Source organism: Orbicella faveolata, unplaced genomic scaffold (assembly GCF_042242905.1).
Source record: "Orbicella faveolata isolate gen_17 unplaced genomic scaffold, um_ofav_v1 contig_24, whole genome shotgun sequence".
Classification (NCBI taxonomy): Eukaryota; Metazoa; Cnidaria; class Anthozoa; order Scleractinia; family Merulinidae; genus Orbicella; species Orbicella faveolata.
In genome coordinates, this window is record NW_028301552.1 from 6,817,984 (window position 1) to 6,841,441 (window position 23,458).

Below are 23,458 nucleotides of genomic sequence, written 5' to 3' on the forward strand. Positions count from 1 at the left end.
CACTCCAGTGACCACAGATTGAAAACGTGACAGAAAATTGGCGTTACTTTTGATTCTCACCAAATTTGTCGTATCCCCCCCCTCGGGAGAATTTTGTTAAGTTAGCTAATTTAGTATGCAAGCCACCGTAATGGCGGTCGCCGCCGGCGAAATCTTTATTTGCTCAAAATTGGGGCAAAATCTTTCGGAGATGGAAATCAGGACATTTGTAAGGATACAGAAAGTAATTTGGGACCGGTTGCTGGCTTCTAAGGCTGAATTTATCCAGAAGTAAGCTGTATTTTCGTTTTCGTGTCGAAAGCCACGCGATGAAATATTATCGGCTTGTTCTGCTGTCTTGTTCTGTTTTTTCTCTTTGTCGTTTTTGTAGCCCGCCGAGGCCAGTCTTTCGTCTAAATCAGTTGAAAAAGGTTCGAAAAAGATGTTCCCATTCAAGTTTAAACTCTCAGGCGATAATTGTGGAGTTTTTTGGCCGAAACGTCGGCTTTGTTATGTTGGTGTTTTTCGGTTGCTATGGGCGACCGTTGCTTCCTTTGTTAGGACAAGTCTGGGAAGTGAGGTCACAAAAAAATTCTAATTAATTCTGGTTTTGTTCGATTTCGCTGAAATTTTAACACGATAAAGCTGGATTGTTAAGGAATAGATTTACTGCCTGCCGATGTGTGGTAGCTATTAACGCTGAAGTGTTATATCGCTTCGAAGTCAGGGCTTTGAAGAGATTTTTTTGCAACATTTGGGTTCGGCGTGATTTTGTAATCTGAGGTTTCGGTTGACCCCGAAGGAAAAAATATCCGGAAAAGGTCATTTCATCGACGATTCAAACAAATATAAATATGTATATGTTCCGAGCTAAATTTCTGGTGAAAAAATATCATTTTTGACGAGCGCTGGGTTTTTAATTTATTCCCGCGAAAGATGAGATTTATTGTTTCAACAGCTTTTGGCGAGTAAACATCACAAGTTGCGTGACTCAAAATTTGGCCGAGTGCAAGCTTGGGTCTGCTCGCACCGAAGTCGAAAAAAAAAAAACCACGGGTAAACCATGAACCGCGCTCGGCCCATGGCCGCGCGGTTAACAAAAAATATAAAACGACCGGTGATTGTTGCGTTTTTAAATTGCTCCGGTGCGGTGTCAAGCACTATCGAGGCTTTTAATCTTTTTCATAACCCCAGCTTCATACGTTTTTCAATTAACTTGTATCAATCCGAGTGATGTGTTGAATCTCCTCAAAAACTTGGTCACTAATAAATCTGCCGGTCTCGATCGCATTTTAAACAAATTACTCAAGGTGACAGCGGATATTATTTCCGAGCCCCTTTGTTTACTTTTTAAAGTGCCACTATGATGAAATTCTCGATATCCATTTCTTTACATTTTCGCACACATTAGGTCTTTCCTAGATATCTTGCCAAATTTCAATTTTCTACGAGCATTAAAACTCGTGGTTTTTGGACCTTAATTTCCGAGAATTTACGGCCGCCATTAATTTTCCTTGTTCCAAGTCTTGGAAATACCGCACGGGTTGAAATTATTATAACAATTAATGTAAAAAATTGCACGAATATATGAGCCAAAGTTTCTGTTATTCTTTATGCGAATTGCTGTGCTAATTGTTATTATAATTTCAACCCGTGTGGTATTTTTGAGAAAATGACGTTATTTTCTCAAATTCTCAACCAAGACTTGGAACAAGGAATATTAATGGCGGCCGTAAATTCTCGGAAATAAAGGTCCAAACGACATGAGTTCTAATGTTCGTAATAGATTGAAATTTGGCAAAAAATCTAGGAAAGACCTATTGTGTGCGAAAATGTAAAAAAATGGGTATGGAGAATTTGATCATAGTGGCACTTTAACAATTCTATCGCTAGTGGTTACATTCCTAGTAGTCGGAAAATTGCGAAGGTTTTTCCACTCCACAAGGGCAACAGTAAAACAAATCCTAATAATCATCGTCCAATTTCCATTCTATCTTCTATTTCTAAAATTATGGAAAGGCTTATTTACAACCAGCTCTGTTTATACCTTTCGGATAACAAATTGCTATACAAATACCAATCAGGCTTTCGATTGTCACATTCAATCGCCACAGTTTTGCTTGACGCCAGCAATCAATGGTACTTCAACATCGATAATGGTCTTGTCACATCCGTCGTTTTTCTCGACTTATTACAATAATTTTCCCCCGAAAATAAAAGTGGTGACCCGCACGGGAGACCGGGAGATTCGGTCTGTATCCATGAGGCTGCTGGATAAGTTTTCACTCAACCTCGTCCCCAGGGCCTTCTCCTCGACAATTTTCAAAATAGAGGCTCGTTTAAAAATCGTCGAGGAGAAGGCCCTGGGGACGAGGTTGAGTTTTCACTGTCTGTGAACAGGCTCTCGACAAGCGCGAAAAAATAAAATGGGTCGAGCGAAGCGAGCCTGGCGTGGTGGGATTTTCCCTCTCCAGACCACTCTCGGCTATCTCTGCCCGAGTGTTTTTTGCTTCCCCTATAACACAATCGGGAGCCTGTTCACAGGCTAGGTTGGCAGAGATCTTGTATACGAAGTCAGAAGGCGTCTACGCCACCTTTGCCATTCTCTAATACAAAGGAAACATTTGTGTGCAGCTTTACACCTACAAATCCTTTTCTGTACGGCAACGTTTTTATGTCTGTAAAGGATATAACGTGACTTTTGAATTCAGTTAGGTCTTTATGACGACCTTCATTAAGTGGCACACAAACGTTTTCCTTGTGTAGTCTCTCGTTGCTTACCCAACTGTCTTCTCGAGCGGTACAAAATGACCCCAAACTCTAACGTGTCTTATCGTTTCAGCCCTTTTGGACGAAAGTCCGTTCAGATCTTTTATATACGATAGCCGGATTCGGATATTCTCTTGGTCTGCTGCACTGCCAAAAATGATCGGTCGAGAAAATGAACAAAAATAACGCTGAAATTCATAGTCCTTGTACAAAGTTTAACTATTTTCATTTGACTTATTCCTATAATTTGTATCACAATTGTTTGGACCTATAGTACCATCCACGAAGGTCGAAGACATCAGAGGTCAAGAAAAGGACGAAAAAGACCAGAAAATGGTGTCACGTCAGCCACAATTTGATAATCTTTTTTGAGACTCTATTTATTATTTACCTTGAATGAATGCTATCCTTCTAGTTCAAAAAACGTTCACTTATCACGGAAATCTAGTTGGTAAATCACGCATCACGTGCTTGTAAAATAGCAAATCACACATCACGTTATGATTTCCTGTCATCCCGCTGCTAATTTTGAGGCGATCACGTGTCACGCAAAAACCCTTTGCCGCCCTCTTCTATGTGGCGAGCAACTGAAATAAGCATTTCTTTCCTTACACGATGCGCAAGAACTACTTGTACTAAAAACTATGTATCTATTAACTATAACTAGAGTAATTATATACAATACAACTCTAAAAATCTAAAATCAAGTTTACTCAAACACGTCAAATCTAAAACTCTAAATGGACGGAGATATCACCGTGAAATTTAAGACATAAAAAATGCCGGAAGATTTAAGTTTTCACCTAAGGTCACTGTATCGAATACTATTTACCAGGCTATTATTTAAGCAATAGAGCACCTTTTCCGTCATTACATAGCCTCATTTGAACCCGAGGAGGGTTGAGAGAATTCGAAACAGTTATGCAAATCCGAGACGCAGTCGAGGGTTAACTTTCGAGAATTCTCCCAATCCCCCAGAGGCTATGTAAACATGGAAAGAGTGTTCTATTGCTTTTATAAAATTATTCTAAAAAATACGCGCGAATCTAAAACGTCACAACCGTGTTTACATACTCTCATCTAAACACAGCTATCGACCAATGAGAGCAACCTCGTTCCCAGTGTCTCTCATCTTACCGCCCCCTAGAGCGAGCGCTCCAGGGGACGGTAAGATGAGAGACACTGGGAACGAGGTTGCAATGAGAGCACCCTTAGTAGCTCAGTTTGATAAGGTTGTATTTCATATGCCCTTCTGCCATCGCTTCACGAGTCATCTACCATCATACCTTCACGCTTCATCTACCATTGCTTCATTATTGTTCTGGTCGTTACAGTAATTGTAACGTCCATTTTCTTGTCAATTCAATCATAATATTATCATGGTCACACATGTTCCTGACTTCAGTGTTTGGAATCTTCTGTGGCCATCTTATGGAGGCAATTTATTGTTGCAGTGAAAGGCAATCGTTTCAATAGAGTCATGACAAATGTCTTTGCTCATCAATTCAGAAACGAATCCATTATGTTGCTTTGTTTATTGCATAAATGGATTCGATTCTTAAAGGGACACTGTCACGATAAATTTGCTTAAAACAATTATAAATTGACGAAATGGTCTCTAAATTTATGCAATATGAACTTAATTAGCTCGAACTAAATGATTAAAAGCGATTTCTTGAAGAAAGTCCACACTGCAGCAACATTTTTGCAAAATATCAACGATTTTTGAGCTAAACTTGAACCTTTGAAAAACTGACATTCTGACGATTTTTCAAAAATCCATATCGCAATCCGTTTCCATCCTCGCCATCGTTAACCATCCTCAATTCCTGATGGGTTTTAATCTTTTGTCGACTACTGTTCTTCAAAATATAATCGTTATCGTTCAGTCAATGATCGATATATGCTTTTGAGATTTCCAAAATCATGCTAAAAATGGTGACAGTGTCCCTTTAAAATATCCTGGAAAAAGGGTCTTAGACATTGTGCCAGAAATTAACATGATCCTAGTGGGTGATAGAAAAATCTACGCGCCATATATTTCCTTGGAAAGATACTTGGAAAAGTATTTTCGACAGGAATTCCAATAATTTGCACGAGATGCATGCCTGCGTTTGCGTTATCTCAAGCCCAGAGTTCCCCCGGCACAACTGCCCGAGAAACTCTGGGCCCGAATTTGTCAGTGTCCATCGTCCGCCATTATTATTTTTTCTTTGTATTGAACGTGATTTCCTTGTTGAAATGCTCTCTTCCCTGGATTCGGTCGGATAATTTTTTCCTTCCATATGGCTTAGTAGATAATGAGCGAAGTCGACATGAGGGACAATCCAGAATTAGACTTCGGTGATCTTGGAAAGAAATGGATAAGCCGAGTGCGGCAGATAAGAGACTTCCAAAGTATATTCATGAAACATCTTTCAGAATACGTATATAAATGCTTTGAACTGCATTCTGAACCGAATCTGAAAGTTCTGATCAACGAAAAGAAATGTCAGAGAATGATATTTGGTCCATTGGAGTACTTCGTTTGTGGCGAGGATCCCACGATCGGATTTCAAAAACTGCAGAGCAAGAATGCTCCTTCTCAACTTTGTGGGAGAGTGTTTAAGGTCGGCGAACCAACCTATTCATGCAGGTCTGTGTAAACTGTACGTTTGTATTTTTTCGGAGCTACAAGAAATAGAGATGTCGCTATTTTATGCTGATAGTAAATCGTTGTAGAGGTACAATGCAGTAAACTTGTACTGTACATGTACATACTCATGTTTTGCTTCGAGTGTTGAACTACGTCATAATCGTATGCAGTTTCTTAGATCTGGGGAACGTAAGCCTTTTTAAAGGTTCAGATGTCTTAAATTGATTTGCTGCTGAAGAGTGAGATTTCAGACAGCACAGTCATGATAAAGCTTGACCTCAATGTGAGGGAGGTCTTGGGACATGTTTGTTTGTTACTTGTTTGCAGATTAGATAGTGAAAGGAACTGTAGAATACTTGGCCACTTGCTCCATTTGTATTCCATTGCAAGGCTGTGATCCAAGGAGTATCATGAGGAGCCCTGTGGTTCCTAATCGTGAAATCCTGGGTGCCCAGCACTTGAAGTGCTCATAAGTGCTCATCTAATTCTACATTTCACCTAATGAACTTATGTGAAAAAATTTTTCGATTTGGATAAAATGTAATTTTTTTTTATAAGTTTTCAAAGACGTTCAAATTTGCCGTCATTTTGGTCCATCATTCGCATCAGTCTTCCTCAGTTTGAAGTGAGTTGTGATGTGGGTTCAGGAACATGTGATTTGGGTCATGACTGATCTGACTTGAAAACAAGTGGAAATTTTGCTTCAGAGTTGTCTATATTTAGTTGAAAATGCTGGAAAGGTGCATTGCCGCTCTTTCTAACAATGTTACTGATCCAGAAAACAACATCAGTCTTCATCATAGGTTCCTGAACCTATGTCACAGGCATCAGTCTCGTGGCCATTTTGAGCACGTTATTCTTGTGATCAGCGGCAGGGGTTGACCGCAAGAAAATAGAATTTTGAACTTTGTAAAGATTCGTAAAAAAAATTGCGTTTTATCCAAATCAAAAAATTTTTTCGCAGAAGCTCATTAGGTGAAATGTAGAATTAGATGAGCGAAAAAAAAGTTTTGACATTATGGGCACTTTAAAGGGGCTAGGTCACGTTACTTTAGGTGATTTTGTTTAATTTTGTTAATTATGAGCTCTGAACGGCAAATTGGCGGAGCAAGAGTCTTTCATATGCAAAACCACGGCCACATAACAACTGAGAATGATTTTCCAGCTGTGCAAATGGCATTTTGATATAAACTGATATAAATTTGAAAAAAGTTGGGCCGACATTTTTCAAATTTACCCAAATACAACCCATTTTAATCCTGTCCGGTTTTGTCCATCCGTGTGCCTTCTTGGCTTTCCTGTGTTTTGTTTGAGATCTTCTATAGTTTTGAGCTGTTTTTGTGATATATTAGTTAATTCTATGACCATTTGGTCAGTGCTGAAATTGCCTAAAATTGCGTGACCTAGCCCCTTTAAGCTTATATGAAAAAGGTAAGTTTTTCCAGTTGTTAGTTGTTATTTGAGATGGGTGCTTATTCAAGGTTGCGTGCTTGATCAAATAAACATTTATGATATATATTGCAGTCAATGTCTCAGTGGCTACGAGCTACTGACAGTTTATTCTGGAAATCATACAGTGCCAGCATGGATTAACCACTCTGTTAGTAGTTTAGTGAATTCATGATGTAAAGTAATGATTTTGAAAGTTTCCTGTGTGGTGCCTGGGCATCTTGTAGACTTGCACACAGTATAGTTAACATGTATATAATATACATTTTTCTTGATTGTATCATGCGCAAGAGAATGACTGTCATTTTATTTCTCAAAACAAGTCATAATAAAACCTTACTGTTATTGTATTTGTTTTTTTTGTGTTATATCCAAATTAACTGAGGTCTGGCAGTTGTATAAGGTTAGAGAGGTGGTTTACTGAGAAATTTCAAACATTCAACAATTTTACCAAGTTTGTTTATTTAACAAACTCTAATAAAAAATGTCTTTCTTTTACACAATAGTAAAAAACCCCACTAACCACACACGCTTGATTTTTATTTGACAGCCATTAGATATATGCTTGGTACATCTCGAAAATTTTAACCAAAGTTTTTCAAGTTTGTCAATCCTTCTCAATCAATCCTTCTCTTTCATACATGTAGCTATCCTTAAACATTTTTTTCACCTTTTTGATGCTTTTCTATAGCCCTCGGTTAACTGTTATTTTAATGTTTTTCGATTTGTAGATAACACTGTTTTGTAATGTAAGAACTTTAGTCTACTGCTAATAATTATATTGTAGCTTAACTTTGTTTATTTCCATTATTTGTGTGTCTATGTTTGTTTGTTTATTTGTTTGTGTCCCTGACCTAAACATGTCAAATATCTTTTCTTTTAACTAGCTGCCTGGCACTATTTCGGGTAGCCAGCACCCCTATTATTTGTGTTCTTAATTTGGGAAGAAATCAATGAAAGTTTTTTACATTTGTTGTTGTTATACTAAACAATTAGTTTTTTCTGTTTTAGGGACTGTGGATATGATAGCACTTGTGTACTGTGTATTGATTGTTTTCAAAAAAGCATCCATAAAAATCACCATTACAAGGTAGGTTTCATGTTCACCTGTAGTAACACAGGCAGCTGATTCTTAAAGAATAAAATCTTCTTAGGTGGTTATTAAGGTTACCGTATACCTTCAGGGGTGTCTCGCGTCCAAGCGATGTAGCGCGTCCAGTTTAAGCTGTAGATACCTAAGCCCCTATATCAAATTAAAGCTTATAGAGCTGGCTATCAAACCATACCAAAAATTTTGAAATAAAATGAATTGCCAATTTTTTCACGCTCACTAAATGCAAGCATCCTAATCACCTTTTGGAAGCTACAAGTCAAAGCGAATTTTGTTTTTCGCCAATTTATTTTTTTCCTCGGTTTCAGGACAAAAAGCGCTAAAAAAGCGCGTCTGCGTTTTTCCATATTCAATTGTAGTAAAAAGTTACAGAACATTTTCGAAATAGCATTAAAAAAATGTGAAGTGATCGTACAAAAATCGCTCTCGGAGAAAAAATATTTCGAAATAAACAATTCGCAGACATGTTTTTGTTTTTTATATGTTAATCTAGCTACTGTCCAAATTTGAGGGCAAACAAACAAATTCCGTTTGAGTTGTAACTCTTTAAAGTGTCTGCTTCAAGTGAAAAAATTTATCTGAGAAAACAGCGCTAAGAAAAATATCTTGCTTCGCAAACAAACTCCGCCCACAAACGCCTTCAACTGGGTTCTCAGATCACTGAGCCAATCAGCGCTTGGAAAATTTACTACCATTAACTCGCGGTGAAATTTACGCGTGAATCTGCAAAAAAACCTTGCGTTTCGCAATGCACTCAAGGTGGAGAGATCATTTTTCTGCAGCTGGGTTTTTCTTGAAGCTGGTTTGGCAAAATGGGGAAGACGAAAAAGGATACAAACGCTAGAGTAGCTGGGCGACAAGAACAAACAATAGAAAGCGCGGCAGAGCAAATGTGCATGGATAATATTACAATGCATCTCAATGAGTTGGACGATTCATCGGTATCAAACTCAACAAAAGAGTCACTGTAAACATCGCTGTTATCGCGGTCGAGTTCCCAAATTTTACACAACCTTTCTCTTCTCTTGACTCGATCTTTTTGCCCGCTTGATACGTCCGTAGCTTCATCCGCGAGGCCAACTTTCGCTTCTTCACTCATTGATGTATTTTTATTCATTCTTCGCTCTTTTGAACTGGTAAACGGAGTTTTCCGTGGTCCATGTTTACTTATAACTTAATAGAATTACATCTAATACGAAAAATGCTTGGATTAACAATGCTGATTAACTGAGTAGCCAGCCAATTCGTGGTATCCATATCGGTAATATTCCCGCGAAAGTAGTCTTGGTTGATTGCATACAAGTTATAGGGCTGTCAATCAAGAGGGAACTTTTACTTCCGGCCATAACGTAAAACATCCATTTCTCCGCCAATATTAGGTTTTTTTCAATTTTGTTTTCAGAAATTAGAGATTACTCTTAGACCATTAGTTTGAACCAAAAATCCAAATTTGAAGAAAATTGCCGATCTGAAGGTATACTGTAACCTTAAGATGTACAAGCCTAGTCTGTGATACAGTACATGCACTTTTGATTGATGGTTGCTTTTTTTTCAATTTGAGATGAATATAAATACTTGTTATATACCAACCAGGAGCTGGGCTCCCTTGGGAGAAGGCTCTTTTGTATGATAAATCGCAGCTGGGTCTTCATGAAGTATTGACAATCTGTAATTATACTGTAAAACAAACAAAACAAAACAAAGAATGTAATAAAATGTTTAAACCTCCCACTTCTATCCCAGTGGCATTGTGAAACCCATCCATTTTTTATTGGGCAAGCATACTGAATTCATTGCTATTTGTTATTCTCTGACTGTAAATTACAGATGAACACCTCTGGAGGTGGAGGATTTTGTGATTGTGGTGATGCTGAGGCCTGGAAGGATGGCGTGGCCTGTGACACACATCAACACACAGGCGATACTGACATGGATGAGGTACTAAAAGTACTTTGACAATTTAGCAAATAATACGCAGCAAGCTAAGTGTGTGTATCAAAACTAGTACAAACTGAACATTCAGCATTCTATTGTGTAAACGTAATACATCAGCTGATCTGCCCTTGTATTCGATTTATTTATAACAACTTTATTTGCATCAAATATGTAAATATCTACATGCATGCAAATAGGATGCCAGCAGGGAAGAACTTAATCCTCAGATAAAGCTGACCCCCTTAATTGCTCCATGCCATAGCGTATCAACAACAAGAACGTGTCAACTGTTTTGCAATGTAATTGAAAAAATACATTTTTGAAAAGTTATGCAGATGTTTCATGGGCCTACATGTAATATTCATCATTAACCTAACCCTGTTACTGCTCATAATGTGGCTGGCCACACATACTATCTGCCATGATGGTAAAGGGGTAAAGGCTCTTTGAGCATGTCCCAGGGTTTGTGTATTATGGCCAAAGACTAGATAAAAAAGGCACCTGAAAAAATAAGTTTTACAGTAGATATTGTGGGTTTAATAGATGAGGGGTTGAAAGTAAGGCTGCTCAGGCTGACAGGATTCCGTAACTTTCATTGATAGCTAAAGCCCCTTGCTGTATGTTGCTATCAGTCAGTAGTAATCTCAAGATTGTTGATCAATGAAAATATGCCTCTCTGATGAAATTGTGAGCTGATATTGTAATAGTACATGTAGACATGCACTTTTAATATGACGAATTTGACTGTGTGTTCTCTTTTCACTCTAGAATCCAATGGCTAAGCTGCCTCAGGATGTACTGGAACGAGGAGTTGACATTTACAGTGTTGTTTTAAATTACTGCATTGATCTCATCTGCTGGGACAAAACGGATGAACTCCCAGATTACCTTGATGTAACGTAAGTTTTCATTAAACTGTGCGTGTACAAGATGAAGGTGAAGGCTGCACTTAAGACATAGTCTAGAGAATAGGAGTCAACATTGATAAAGATTTGTTTATGTTGCTCTACTATCACATTATTGTATAATAACTAGATCCTGTGAGGTAAAGTTTGGCCCTGGTAGTTTGTGGTGCCAGAAGCATGTGCATGTGATCTCTTAATTCTTGTTTCTGCAGCATAAGGGGTTATGAGTAGTTAATCTGTGTTATTGCTTACCCTCATACAGTGGATGCCACATATTAAAATATTTGCAAGTGACATGTACCTACATTTTGTCAGCACTGTATGGAGCTGTCCTTGCAGTACATATACAGGTAGCTAATAATTTGCTGGTGCCTGTAAGTACTCGTACGTTTATAAAGATACCATAGTCTTAAGACAATGTCTTGCCCAAGAACACAACCCAAAAGGGTCTGATCAGTGTATTTGTCCTTCACCCTTCATTCTTCGGTGGGGGAAATAATTGTTCCTGATTTGTACCAGTAGTTATTTGACACAAGATAATTAAAATAATGTTTTGTTCTTTGAAGTTGTAATGAAGACACCTTTGCCACAGTATTGTTCAATGATGAAGTTCATACTTATGAGGAGGTATGTATGCCCTGAAAATCTTTTCCTACGATAAACTATGAACAAATGCAGTCTTTCATGTTTTTTCTCCTAAGGCCCCCTCTGTGTTCCAAACATTTTAAGCAAAGACAATTTCGTATTGCCTGAAAGTATCTACTTATCAGAGCACAGCAAGACCTTATCTTTGCTGCGTGGTCCCACCTGATGTCCACAGTGGGTGAGAAAATACATGTATAGCACCTCGGTAATGTAGAGTACGACTGAAATTAGGATCACGGCCACAGCAAAACAGACTACGTAAATGCATGTATAATTTTTTGGACACGAAAAAGTAATATTTAATTGCTGTTCTTATGTCTTCAAATGGAATTTTCTTCCCCCATCATGTTGCATTAAATACAGTTTTTTTTTATGGAGGAGAGTCTAATCCAGAAATAAACTTTAAAAGTCTCCCCATTCTATCTATTTTGTCTGATTTATGACTTGAGTATTAAAGAAATGAGCCCTCCCTCTATTGTTGGCAATACACCTCCCAGGTGGTGCAGTGTGATATAAGAGCTCTAAAACATATTAGAGGTAACTACATGTACATGTACCACTGTATTGCATATAATTTTAAACTTTTGATTGAACATGGAGATACATACTGTAGATGTAAATGTGGTTGCACATTTGTACAAAATGAACATTGTACCTTGACAGGTGATACGAACATTACAGCAAGCAATTCCCAGGTGCACCCAAACCCAGGCTCTAGCTTATGCTAATATTGTGGACAGGGAGGTAAGACATAAAATGATGTAATAAACAAACAATAGCCTCCATTTGGCACGAAAATATGTTCGGATATTTGTCATTATCTGTTCCAAGAAGTAAACAGTTTTCTGAGAGCGAAGCTCGAGGAAAACTGTGAGCTCTGAGAAACAGATAATGTCCAAGGACAAATATCCGAACATATTTTCAAAGTCAAATGGAGGCTATTTTGTTTATTATCCTTCAAATATTTTTCACAACACACTCAGTTTCGAAAATTGGGGAATATTCTCAGATATTCCCCAGTTTTGTAACTGGGGAATATTCGGTCACGTGACGCATTTAGACCAATTGTGCATGAATGAAAATATTTGATGGATTATAACTTAAGTAATACATGATGTGATGTTTATCCTAAGTGAACAACCACTTTGTAAATCCACTGGTCTACAAAGCACATTCCCAAAGAGGGTAATGAAAAAGTTATAGTGCTAACCCACTTGCCCAAGCAAGTGTCTGCCCTTTTGGGTGAGTACACCTTTCAATTTTTTGTGTGCATTTCTTCAACTCCCTTGCATAGTGGTGAACACAGTCACATTAACATTTTCATCCCTGATTTTTATTTCATCATAGAATGATGTATTCAACTTGATAGTTACCAACTTGACTATCTTAAACACATTTTTTTTTCTTATTGTATTATTCACATACATGATTGTATATCCTGCATATTGAACTATTTTTTACAGTTATGTAGCATGTGCAGTGTATGCTTCTTCAAGATGTTGAAACCTTCATTTTCTTTCATTAGGGAAGATCCATTGTAAGATCAGGAAGTTATAGTGAATGTGAGCATTCCAGAAGATTGATCAAGGTAATAATAAAATAAGATTGTGAGCAGAAGTGATGAAACAAGTATTTTAATTTACAGTGTAGCAGGGGCTTCATAAAGGGCCAGGCACTGTACAAATTGGCTGACTGTGATGACGATTTGGCCCACCTGTTTGACCATATAGAGGAAAGTTTTTCTTATAAAGAAGTTCAATTCGAAGGGGTAGGGATAAAACTAGACAGTTTAGTTATACTTGATAACTCCGCAGCTTATTGTATGTTTGTGCTTTGTCACAGCAAGGCACATCAGGACCTAGTCATAAATCACTGAAGTGCCGTGTGATGCATCATAAAGTCATCGCTCATCAAATGTGCGCTGTTCAGATGCTAGGCTGGCTAAATAAGATCACAAATTATTCAGGTTTGTTAAAATTAATAATTGTCCACTTCTTTTTGTTAGCAAAAAAAATATTATTGAAACATGTCAAAACATGATAATGATGTTCTGAATGTGTTTGGTTTCAAGCTCTTGGTCGTCGATGATCAAGCTTGTTTGGTCTAGTTGAACATGTAGAAGTCTTGGATGGATTACATTCTGGTTTTGTTCATGTTTTTTGTCTTCATCAACACCAAAGCCAATTTGATTGAACTCGTAAGGTCAATAGTTCTTCTCATCTGGTTTCAATACCCAGCCTGCCCATTAAGATTTTTCATGAAAAAGGCTTTAGAAATGGCCAGCGTTCAAAGGTCAGGGCAAAAATGCAAGCTGTTGAGATGATCAAAATCTTTATCAATCATTTTACCTATCAGATTATGTTCGTCTGGACCACATGCAGTACATAAGGATAACATCAAATCACACTTAATAGACCTTACACTCAATAATTGTCAAATGTCTGTTCAGTAGAGGACAAACTTACATGTATGTGTAAACAGAGATGTGTGCTGCTCAGCTAATGGTATACATAACTGGATGCATGCCCACAATTAAGCAATAGACCACAAGTTTTTATGGTTTATAGGCTGATAAACCACATGGGATGTTGGAAGAACATGAGAAGAATTCGTAAATCACGAGCTGCAGGCAAGTGATTTACGAATTCTTAGAGTGTTCTTCCAACATCCCAAGTGGTTTATCATGCCTTCAAACCAGAGAAACTTGTGGTATATTGCTTAAATTATATAATAATTCAGAAGACACGCGAAATTTCCATGAGTTTACTGGCACAATAAACCATAGCTGATTGACCAATCAGAGTGCACGCATTCATTTAATTATGATATAAATTGTTATAAACTGGCAAAGTTGAGTTAAAACCTGCGATGACCTTGCATCCCAGCCAGTTAAGTTACATACGTGTATAACCCTCCAGTAAGGCTTTTATTTAGGTCCTCCAGCCTACGCCTATAGAGGTGAGGATAAGAATATCATTCCAGTAACTGACAATATACATTTTGTGTTCTACTAGATGGTCTCAGGCGAATCCTTTGTAACACTGTCCTAATACCCAAAGAAGATTCTGATCTTCTTAGCAGAGTGCTCCTATCTGACTCGACATTGTGGAAAGGTACTGTACCTACAACGTAACAGTTCAGTTTGGTTGTATGCATTAACAAAACAGTCAAAAACAAAAGCGTGGCAGCTGTCAATCAAAGCATGACACCACTCACCATGCTTGAGTCAGGGTGGACTGTCTGTTTGATGTTGTATGAAAATCATTGCCTACCTGTATCTCAGAACAGCCAGGCAGACTAGATTAGAAACCTGTTCTTTGGGGCTGCCTCTCCTCTTAGTACTGTACCTAAATAATTATGTATAAAGCTCACAAAGCCCTGGTACACGACTAAAGTAATGTTTTCATTTTAGTTGCGAGAGCCCACACCCACAAGTTGTTCATGAACACGTAAGTATTGTATTTATTAAGTAAATTAAGTTTGTTTTGGGGTTTTCAAAACTTGTCAAGACATATTTTTAGTCCAAAGAATAATTGATCAGACAGTCATTGTCCACTCTTTCTGTAGAATGTTGATGGATCCTGTGGGAAAGAAAGCATTTGCTATTCATTTCACCAAGGTAGGAAACAGTAATTAATAATAATTAATAATGATTCATGTACTGTGGGCATATGACCATTTTAGAAATGGAAGAAACCTGAAATTTAATCAGGGCTTAAAATAAACTTGGATTGCAGCTTGCCCTTGGAACAAGTAGCTCTCAAATTTTTGCTTGCCCTGGGCAAGTCTTAGTTTGCTCATCTAATGATTTGGTTGCCAGACGACTTGCCTGATTTCTTGATCATCAGGCAAGTGAGAATGAAAAGTTACTTGCGTAGCAGGAAAACTGACTTGTCCTGGACTACCGCGTGGCACTTTTTTCGAGTGCTGTTTTTACAAAAATGTAATAAATGTTATTGAATGCAACACAATACAAGTGCATGTATGTATTGTGCATAAAAGAATTCTCTTTTCTTTAAAATTTTCCATCATAGTCATGTGCATCAATAATATTATTGGTACACTAGCAATAACAATTATAATAATAATAGTGGTATAATAATCTTTATTTACCCTTGTCATTGTTTATAGCACAAAGGCTAGTGGTGCTGAGCAAACAAATGATACATAATTCAAATCAAACATAACAAAATTGTTAAGAATCTCAACTGGCTGGAGGCAAACCAGTTGGCTATTTACAAGCATGGCCAGGGATTTGAACTCAGGGCTATCTTGAAACAAATCCAGTTATTATTCAGAGTGGAACTCAAACCTGGGACTGCTGGATTGCGAATCTGATGTGCTGGGTACTTGGCCACGCTGCCTCCATCGTAGATGTGGTACATGTATAATTATGTGACTGAAGTTGTTTAATTTTTAATTGACAGCACTACAGTCAAATTCAAAAGGATTTTGTTGAGGATGATCACGAACACAATGTATCAGTGAGTAGTGAGATCAATGTATCCATGTGATTCAAAACCATTGTTTTTCTTAGAACCTGATTGGTCTGAACAAGTCGCGTGATACAGAACTGTGGGACATCTGATGATATTCACTAAGTGATGTCCCTACCAGGTTTTTGACCAGGATTTGAAAAGTGGTAATCCAAAATGTGCTATTGGATCTTCTCAAATAAACAATTTATATTGCAACATATGAAAAATAAAACAATTTTCTTTAAAAAGTGGCTGTCAACAGGATGCCCAGACACCCATGTCCCATCTAAATGAAGCCTAGGGACTTAAATTTTCTTCCCCCCGTGCAGTTTTTATTCCAAATATATTGAGTAGAACTGAATGTTTTGAACAGATTTTCAATACCAACAAAAATGAATGACTTTGATATATGATAGTTTGGCTTACATGTGGATCTCTCACAAAGTGTGGATTCATCCTTTATGTGAAATTATTTGAAGGATAACGAGAGCAACACCCTCCACCTTGCTTCTGAAATATGGAGGGGCGTAAGTGGTGCTCAGTTTTATCAGTTATTATACATTGAACTCACTTTCTGTTTTCTGATTGGCCAAAAGCTTACAGTGAATTTTCGAAATCAGCGCCTGGGACATCATCTAGCTGCAGATTATACAATAATCATGTCAAGGACACTCAAGGTCATGGATAATCATGTCATGTATGACCGCGATGCGTGATTTCTAAGGGTAATCTGTTCTGCAGTATTTTGTCATGCTTTGTGTCGCTTGCTGTCAGTGAAGAAGCAAAAACATGACTTCCTTTTTTTTGTTCAATGTATAATAAAACAATCATTAGGTTCGGTTTTTGTGATATCCAAATAATAAAGGTCTTGGTAAGGGTTATCAGTCTCAGCCTTTGGCTTCAGCTGATAACCCCTGCCTTGACCTTGATTATTCTGGATATCACAAAAACCTCATTCAATAATTTATTGTTTATTAATTGAAACTCACAGTACACTGTATTTGTTGAACTTTCCTCTTGGAAAGCTGTTACTTCTTTGAACAGATAAATGTTATGTCTGTGGAGAAAATTAATTTAGTATTACTGCTCATTATTTATTGTGCTTTGTAAATGTATGTAAAATGATACATATGCATGGTCTAAGTATAATGTATTTGAAAATCTAAATTACTTCCGGTTTATTTTCAACAGGTGGCATCTTTATCAGTTCAACTGTATACTGTCCCCACAATAGTAAGATATTATTTTAATGATGGTAATTATACAGGGTAATTAATAATTAACAGTTATTGGACGAGGTTGAGCAAAATATTGTGTTTTGACAAATAATCGATCTGCAAGATACTGTCAAATCATGCTATGTTGTGCTACCTGAGTTCAATATTCATTCGATCACCAAGTTCGTTTTAAATCACTCTCTGACAGCTCAAGGAAGTAGTCTGCCATTTTTCATACAAGAGCTTGGTTGCAGTTATGCATGAGCAGAATATTATTTGCAGCAAAATGCTTTTAGACGGCATTATGCATGAGCAGACCATTATTCATCGGACGTTATTTACAGGTCATGTGGTGGGCTCTGGGCCAATGAAAAGGAAGGAAAAATACATCGCATGCCTTGTGATTGTCTACCGAAAGGGTGGAATGGGGCTAACTTGCTTATGCAGGCAGCCAATCACAATATACCTACTTGAAGCCTTGACACCCTGTTATGTGTTCTCATTTTAGGGACGAATGTTAATATTAGAACGTAATGTATTGGAAGTGATTCTTTGGGCATTTAGGGACCAACTGCAGCCTTTCCTAAATGGTAAGTTTGGGCTCTATAATTATTGTTTCTGCACCTGTTTGTCTTAAGAGTAGATGATGCTATGTACTAGATAAAATACTTTATAGTGGATTGCATAGTATGTCGTGTTAATACTAAGGCGTTTACGAAACCAGGGCGGTGACGCTGAGGGACAAAGTCGAGTATAAAATAAATTTACATTTTACCTACCAATCTTGGGATACTCTTAGGTCATTTACTTTGTTTATTACTGTCAAAACTATCCCAAAACTAAATCCGGAACACAGCGATAAATTTGAAATAAAATTTTAAAAAATTAGCCGTCGTTGTTCACTTTCTCCATACAACGCAGAATTTGGTCATTTCACGTTGTTATACCTCCCAACTCAAATACATTTTTCGATTGGAGGAGAACGTGTCACGTGTTGTGGGTCAAAACTCACTAACTCCCTAGGGCGAACAAAACTCACTAACTCCCTAGGGAAACAACAACTTGAACTTTCGACTCTCACGTGATCAGGTCGTACTCCTTGAAACCGCGGCAAATTTGTGAGCCAGCCGGTGTCAAGCAAACGATTTCTTCTCAGTGTTTTTCTATTTTTGAGTTGGGAAGTATAACAAAACACTTAATGACTGGTCCCGCGGGAAACAGTGAGTTTTGTTTCCCCTCGACTCAGTATTTCCCTTGGGTTCAGTCATTAAGTGCTTATTGTGGGTCTTGCAGAGGACGGCAAAGAAATGTCCCAAGAATTATAAGGCAAGTGCACAGCCATTGTACTGCTCATTAATTCTTTTGGTAAGTGACGTTCCCGTTGCCGTCGTGGTTTCGTAAACTCCCTCCTACTCAGGCTATTCACAACAGAGCGACTGATTTGGTGGATAGTGGTAGCCTTCCTTTGAACAATGGGGGGCCCGACAGATAGAAAGGAAAAAAAAATGATGATTGTATAACTTGGTATAATTTGTAATCAAGTGCATCTCCACACTGTGCAGTCTTCAGTTTTAGTATTTTTCCTGTTTATTTTAGATCAGGGAACCTTTGAGTTTCAGAAGCAATCTCAAAAACTCAGAAGAGCCCATTTCATGATCACAGACCTGAAGTGAGTAAACATTTTGTGTTATAGAACCTGAGCAAAAGTAATCACAAAAGTAATCACAAGTAAAAAAAAATGAACTTTATGGCCTACGAGCACTAAGGTTTATTTGAATTATTATTACTTTGTTAAATAAATACCTTTAGGTATATTCTGCTACACAAGCCGACAGAGTGGACAGAGGAACTGCGAGGAAAATTCATTAAGTTTTTGGACAAGTTCTTTGGGTTGCTTAAATGTATGCAGGTAAGTGAATAAGAGAAAAATCAAATAAACATGCGACCATGCAAAACTTTGTTATGAGGATGTGTGCAAAAGGGACGTGAATCCCACCGGGTTCAACGTAGAGACGGAGGGGCACTGGCCAACGGCAGGAAGAAAAGAGATGCGTAAACACTCCCAACTGGAGAACAACATATCACGCTAGCCTTAGAGGGGAAAATAGCAAAGAGGAAGGCCAGTTATGAAATTTCAGAATTCCTACACGAGGCAGACTTTGTGTCCCAGGACTGCGGTCGTATCTGTGAGACTGTAAATCACAAATTAGACTGTTTAGCCACAGCAAACGCTGCACCGAGCCAACACTGGGATTGCTAATCCATGAACCTCAAGTACGAAGGATGCCTACTACCACTACTACAATGGAGACTCAGTGCTAACATTAAACAAACAGTGGCCAGTGCTATAAGTCCAGGATTGAACGCTAATGAGATTCAAATTCCTTGTGATCAGCATCACAAAGTGTCCTCACTGGTATAAAGTCACCAAAACACACACAATTCTGTTAAATATGAAGTGAAATGAAAATGTCAAATAACCCTGCCAAATATGAAGTACTAATTAAACAATATTTGTATTCAATCCTGGACATAAGTGCCAGCACTTACCATCTCTCTGTCTTCTATCAAGGTGTTTCAGCTCGACAGAAGGAAACATCACAAACATGTGTATTCATTCTTTCTCCTTCATTCTTGCTGAAACACCGTGAACCACAATCAAGCTATGATGAACTATCATTACCCATAATACCAATCGGCATAACCATTGTCGCGGACGCTTTTACGCTTTTTTGGGTCAACCTTTGTCGAAACAGCACGCTATTTTGAGTTATTTTGGCTACGTACAAAATTACCTTTAAATAGAAGGAAACCTGAAAATAGTAGTTCACCAAGACAGAAAAACACCAAAGAGATGACAATAAACCATAAAGGAACAAGGATGGTTAAAGGATGGAGAAGATTGACACGGATTACAAACAACGAAGTTGACAAACTTAGGCTAAACTTTTCAAGATGCACAAACCGTGTCGTAGCTGCTTTACTGCTTATACATCGTAGTGTATTGTGGTACTTACAGATAACATAAAATTTTGTTTCCACAGGGAATGGACATGGTAACCCGTAAAACTGGTCGGCATATCGAAACAGAACCTGACTATGAAGGAGCGTTCACCTTACAAATCAGAATGATGCCAGTTTACGCGCTGGTTTATGATTGGTGCTTTAGTGACGTGAGTACAATGAAACCTGTATTAAGCGGACCCCATATCAAGCGGACACCCTCTATAAAGTGGACACCAGCTTGAGTCCCTAAATTTTCTTCCCACATTTACTGTAAAATAAACCTGCATTCAGCGGACACCTCTGTTAAGCAGACGCAGACACAAATATCAAGCCATTTTGTTGCGCAAAACCTGCGATAAATGGACATTTCAAGGGCTTTTTACTTCTAAAAGCTCAGCACAGACTCCTTAACATTGTTTAGCGATGTCGTTTTAAAGCTAAGTATATTATTCCAGATTGATGCATTGACTGACTGGATATTGTGCTCTGAGCAGTCATTGATCTTACACTGTGTTACGAAAGGTTTACTAATAAACTATTATTGCACAATACATTTGAACCTGTTTATGGCGGACACCCTGTATTAAGCGGACACTAGTTAGTGTCCCAAGGGTGTCCGCTTAATACAGGTTTCACTGTAAACTGTATGCTAGTAACACAGCTGATGCAAAGGACTGCAGTCTAGTGACAGGTTCTGTTCAGAACCTGTCCTGTGAAAGATTTCAGTCACACACTGCAAGCAACTTAAGTCTTTTTGCTTAGGAAAGGTAAAGTCTGCATACGAGCCAAGTGGCCCATCAGGCCGAAGCTTATCTCCGGTTTCTGTAGCATGAAGCGACTAGGTTTTTTAAATAATTTTGGTAGTCAGTCTTCTTGATATTGTATAACTACACTGTAGTATAAATACAACTGTGAGGTTAGACAAATCTCTTAAAAGAGTGAATAATTATTTTTGTTCTGGCTAAGCCTTCCTGATGATTTTACCGTGATTAAATAAAGGTTATGTTAGCGTTAATGCGAATAACAATGCTTATGTCTTGTACTACAGGTGCTGATCTTCAGGACAGCCATCCTTGAATCTATCAAAACACTTCTTGAAGCGAGGAAGAAGCAGGAGGAAGTTGTTATGAAAGTCTTGCAAGGTGAGCTTCTGAGCTCATGTCAGAAATTTCATATCTTTTGACAAGTTTTCAGTAGTGAGGGTTCACGTTAGGCTCTGTTATCCCGCTCAAGAGTCTTTTCTCTCTCGACTCGATTCGAATCGACATTCTGATGAAGCTGCTTTGCACTGAGAGATTCGCGTAGTATCTTGGACTGATTTTCAGTGAGGCTGTATACATCATTTGGACTAGATATTTGTTTTGATCGATTCAAACACCGTGATATTATCGTTTCGTAAAACCAGAACCAAACCAGAACCAAACCAGAACCAAACCAATCAATTTAGCCGGTCACAAAGGACACAGACTATCCGATGAACCAATGTTTACGAAATGCAATAACTGCAGCCTTTGTAGACAAAATGCTAAGTTACCTGTGACGGGCTCTGTATGGGATATTCTGATTCCATGTGTAGATTGTGAGGTTGAAATTCTGTGAAATATGTTTTTCAGCTTTGTGTTTCGTAGATAGTGATTATTATCTTTTGTTTGATGAAGAGCTCTTGTGTTTCTGTTTTCAGTGTCTGGACGTTCTTTGAGGTTGTTTAAGTATGATGTTTCGTCTTCACCCATTTCTGTTCATTTACCGGTCTCAAGATTCCTCGCAGGTACGGACTATGTGACGTGTCTTTGATGACGTCATTGTTAGCATCCCAAATTTGGAAAATTAGTACCCAAATAAGAGATTGAATAAGGATGAATAACATTTCTTCAAAAAGGACTGTAAAATGCCGTTTATAGCCTCCACCACCCTTCCCCCGGCTATCGCGGCCATACAATCAGCCTCAAGTAAACTTCTTCATCTTCTTCATATTTAACGGTTTTCAAAAGGAGACATCTATCAATATTTAACGCTATGCTTTTATGCTTTCCACCATCGCCAGAGGTCAGATCACTATCCGTGAGCCATGTCCATTACTTTGCCTAAATGTTGCTCAATCCACTGTCAAATACTGATTACTGTCAAATAAATAACCCATGGGTAAGAACCAATCACAGTCAAGAATTTTGTTATCCATATGATTATTATCTTACGTAAAACGTTATAATAAATCTAAGAGTTTTCTTGCGGTCAAGTGACAAACTGTGTTTAACATGCCGTCTTTCAGGTCTTCTGCTGTTCTGTGACAAGTTTCAACTGTCCTTTTGGGATCTGTTTGGGTTTGAAACTCAGGTAAAATTGAGTATTTTAGTTTTAGTTGTTTGAATTACGCTGTACGGCCATGCCGTACTTAACATTGCAACCTGTCAAGTCCTTCACATGACTAAGAAGGAAGTCTTGTCTCCAATGATCCTTCATGTATGTTCTGTCATTTTTTTATCCTTGATGTTAGCTTGGGAGCAAGCTCCAAGGCAACCTCGATTTTCCCCAACTCCGTTTAAATTATGGCATAATTAAGCCAAGAAGCCGTTAAAATAAAAGGTGTTTTCCTTTTGGGATTGAAGAAGCCTCCCTCTGCAGGCTTTTTAGTTTTGTGAGGGTTCGTCTCATACTTTCCCCCACAGTCATATCCTTGTCTGCCCTGACATAACTATGCGAGAGTTACACTAATAGTTGGTTCTGTCAGTGGGCTTCGTCTTCTGGCAGTCTAGTACTGAACAAAGAACTTTGAAACCATGTTTTGTGTGTGTGTCCTACTTCATTTTTTTCGATATTTATTGATGGCATTATATACGCGTTTTGTAGGATGACCGACTGAAGCTGTTCTTAATGGAGTACCCGCTTCGTACCCTGGTCATGGTCGCACAAGTTCAAGCTGGAATGTGGCGAAGGAATGGTTACTCTGTGATTAATCAGGTACGTACATGTACATGTATATTTTCCGTCCACGCTAAAACGCAAAGCCGGCGTTTTCAAATTCTTCCGGTTTGCTGAGCGTTTTCGAAAATCTCCGTTTTGTTGACGGATTAGTGTGGACGGTAGGCCTAACCGTAGAAGTAAAGCTGCGTTTTCAAATTTCTCCGTAGTAGTATGGCAGGGCTCTATTACACTCAAACTGGATATTCTTTTGACGGGGACTCGGCAATATTGCAGTGCAGTGTTCCAATGTTGATTTGCAGTTTGGTCGTAACAACTATGCAACTGTCGATTCAAATTTGTTCGGGCAAGTTGTCAAGATCTGTTGGAGTTTTGGTTCTCTTTTTTCCGCGTTCAAATTGAAATAATAC

General features: G+C 38.2%; 1 protein-coding gene across 2 annotated transcripts in view; it reads left to right on the top strand.

Moving 5' to 3' along the window:
* The first annotated feature begins 4,918 nt into the window (after positions 1-4,918).
* LOC110045489 (E3 ubiquitin-protein ligase UBR2-like) overlaps positions 4,919-23,458 on the top strand; it is a 36,466-nt gene continuing 17,926 nt past the window's right edge. For both annotated transcript variants that reach the window (XM_089292192.1, XM_089292193.1), the window contains exons 1-21: positions 4,919-5,383; positions 7,844-7,922; positions 9,771-9,881; positions 10,647-10,777; positions 11,350-11,410; positions 12,092-12,172; positions 12,954-13,016; positions 13,271-13,394; positions 14,443-14,541; positions 14,841-14,877; positions 14,996-15,047; positions 15,856-15,912; positions 17,098-17,139; positions 17,632-17,713; positions 18,720-18,792; positions 18,933-19,032; positions 20,168-20,296; positions 21,178-21,271; positions 21,811-21,897; positions 22,399-22,463; positions 22,977-23,087. In XM_089292192.1, coding sequence (XP_089148318.1) covers positions 5,049-5,383; positions 7,844-7,922; positions 9,771-9,881; positions 10,647-10,777; positions 11,350-11,410; positions 12,092-12,172; positions 12,954-13,016; positions 13,271-13,394; positions 14,443-14,541; positions 14,841-14,877; positions 14,996-15,047; positions 15,856-15,912; positions 17,098-17,139; positions 17,632-17,713; positions 18,720-18,792; positions 18,933-19,032; positions 20,168-20,296; positions 21,178-21,271; positions 21,811-21,897; positions 22,399-22,463; positions 22,977-23,087 — 2,013 coding nt within the window. In that variant the 5' untranslated portion in view covers positions 4,919-5,048. The remainder of the gene's footprint in view (positions 5,384-7,843; positions 7,923-9,770; positions 9,882-10,646; positions 10,778-11,349; positions 11,411-12,091; positions 12,173-12,953; positions 13,017-13,270; positions 13,395-14,442; positions 14,542-14,840; positions 14,878-14,995; positions 15,048-15,855; positions 15,913-17,097; positions 17,140-17,631; positions 17,714-18,719; positions 18,793-18,932; positions 19,033-20,167; positions 20,297-21,177; positions 21,272-21,810; positions 21,898-22,398; positions 22,464-22,976; positions 23,088-23,458) is intronic.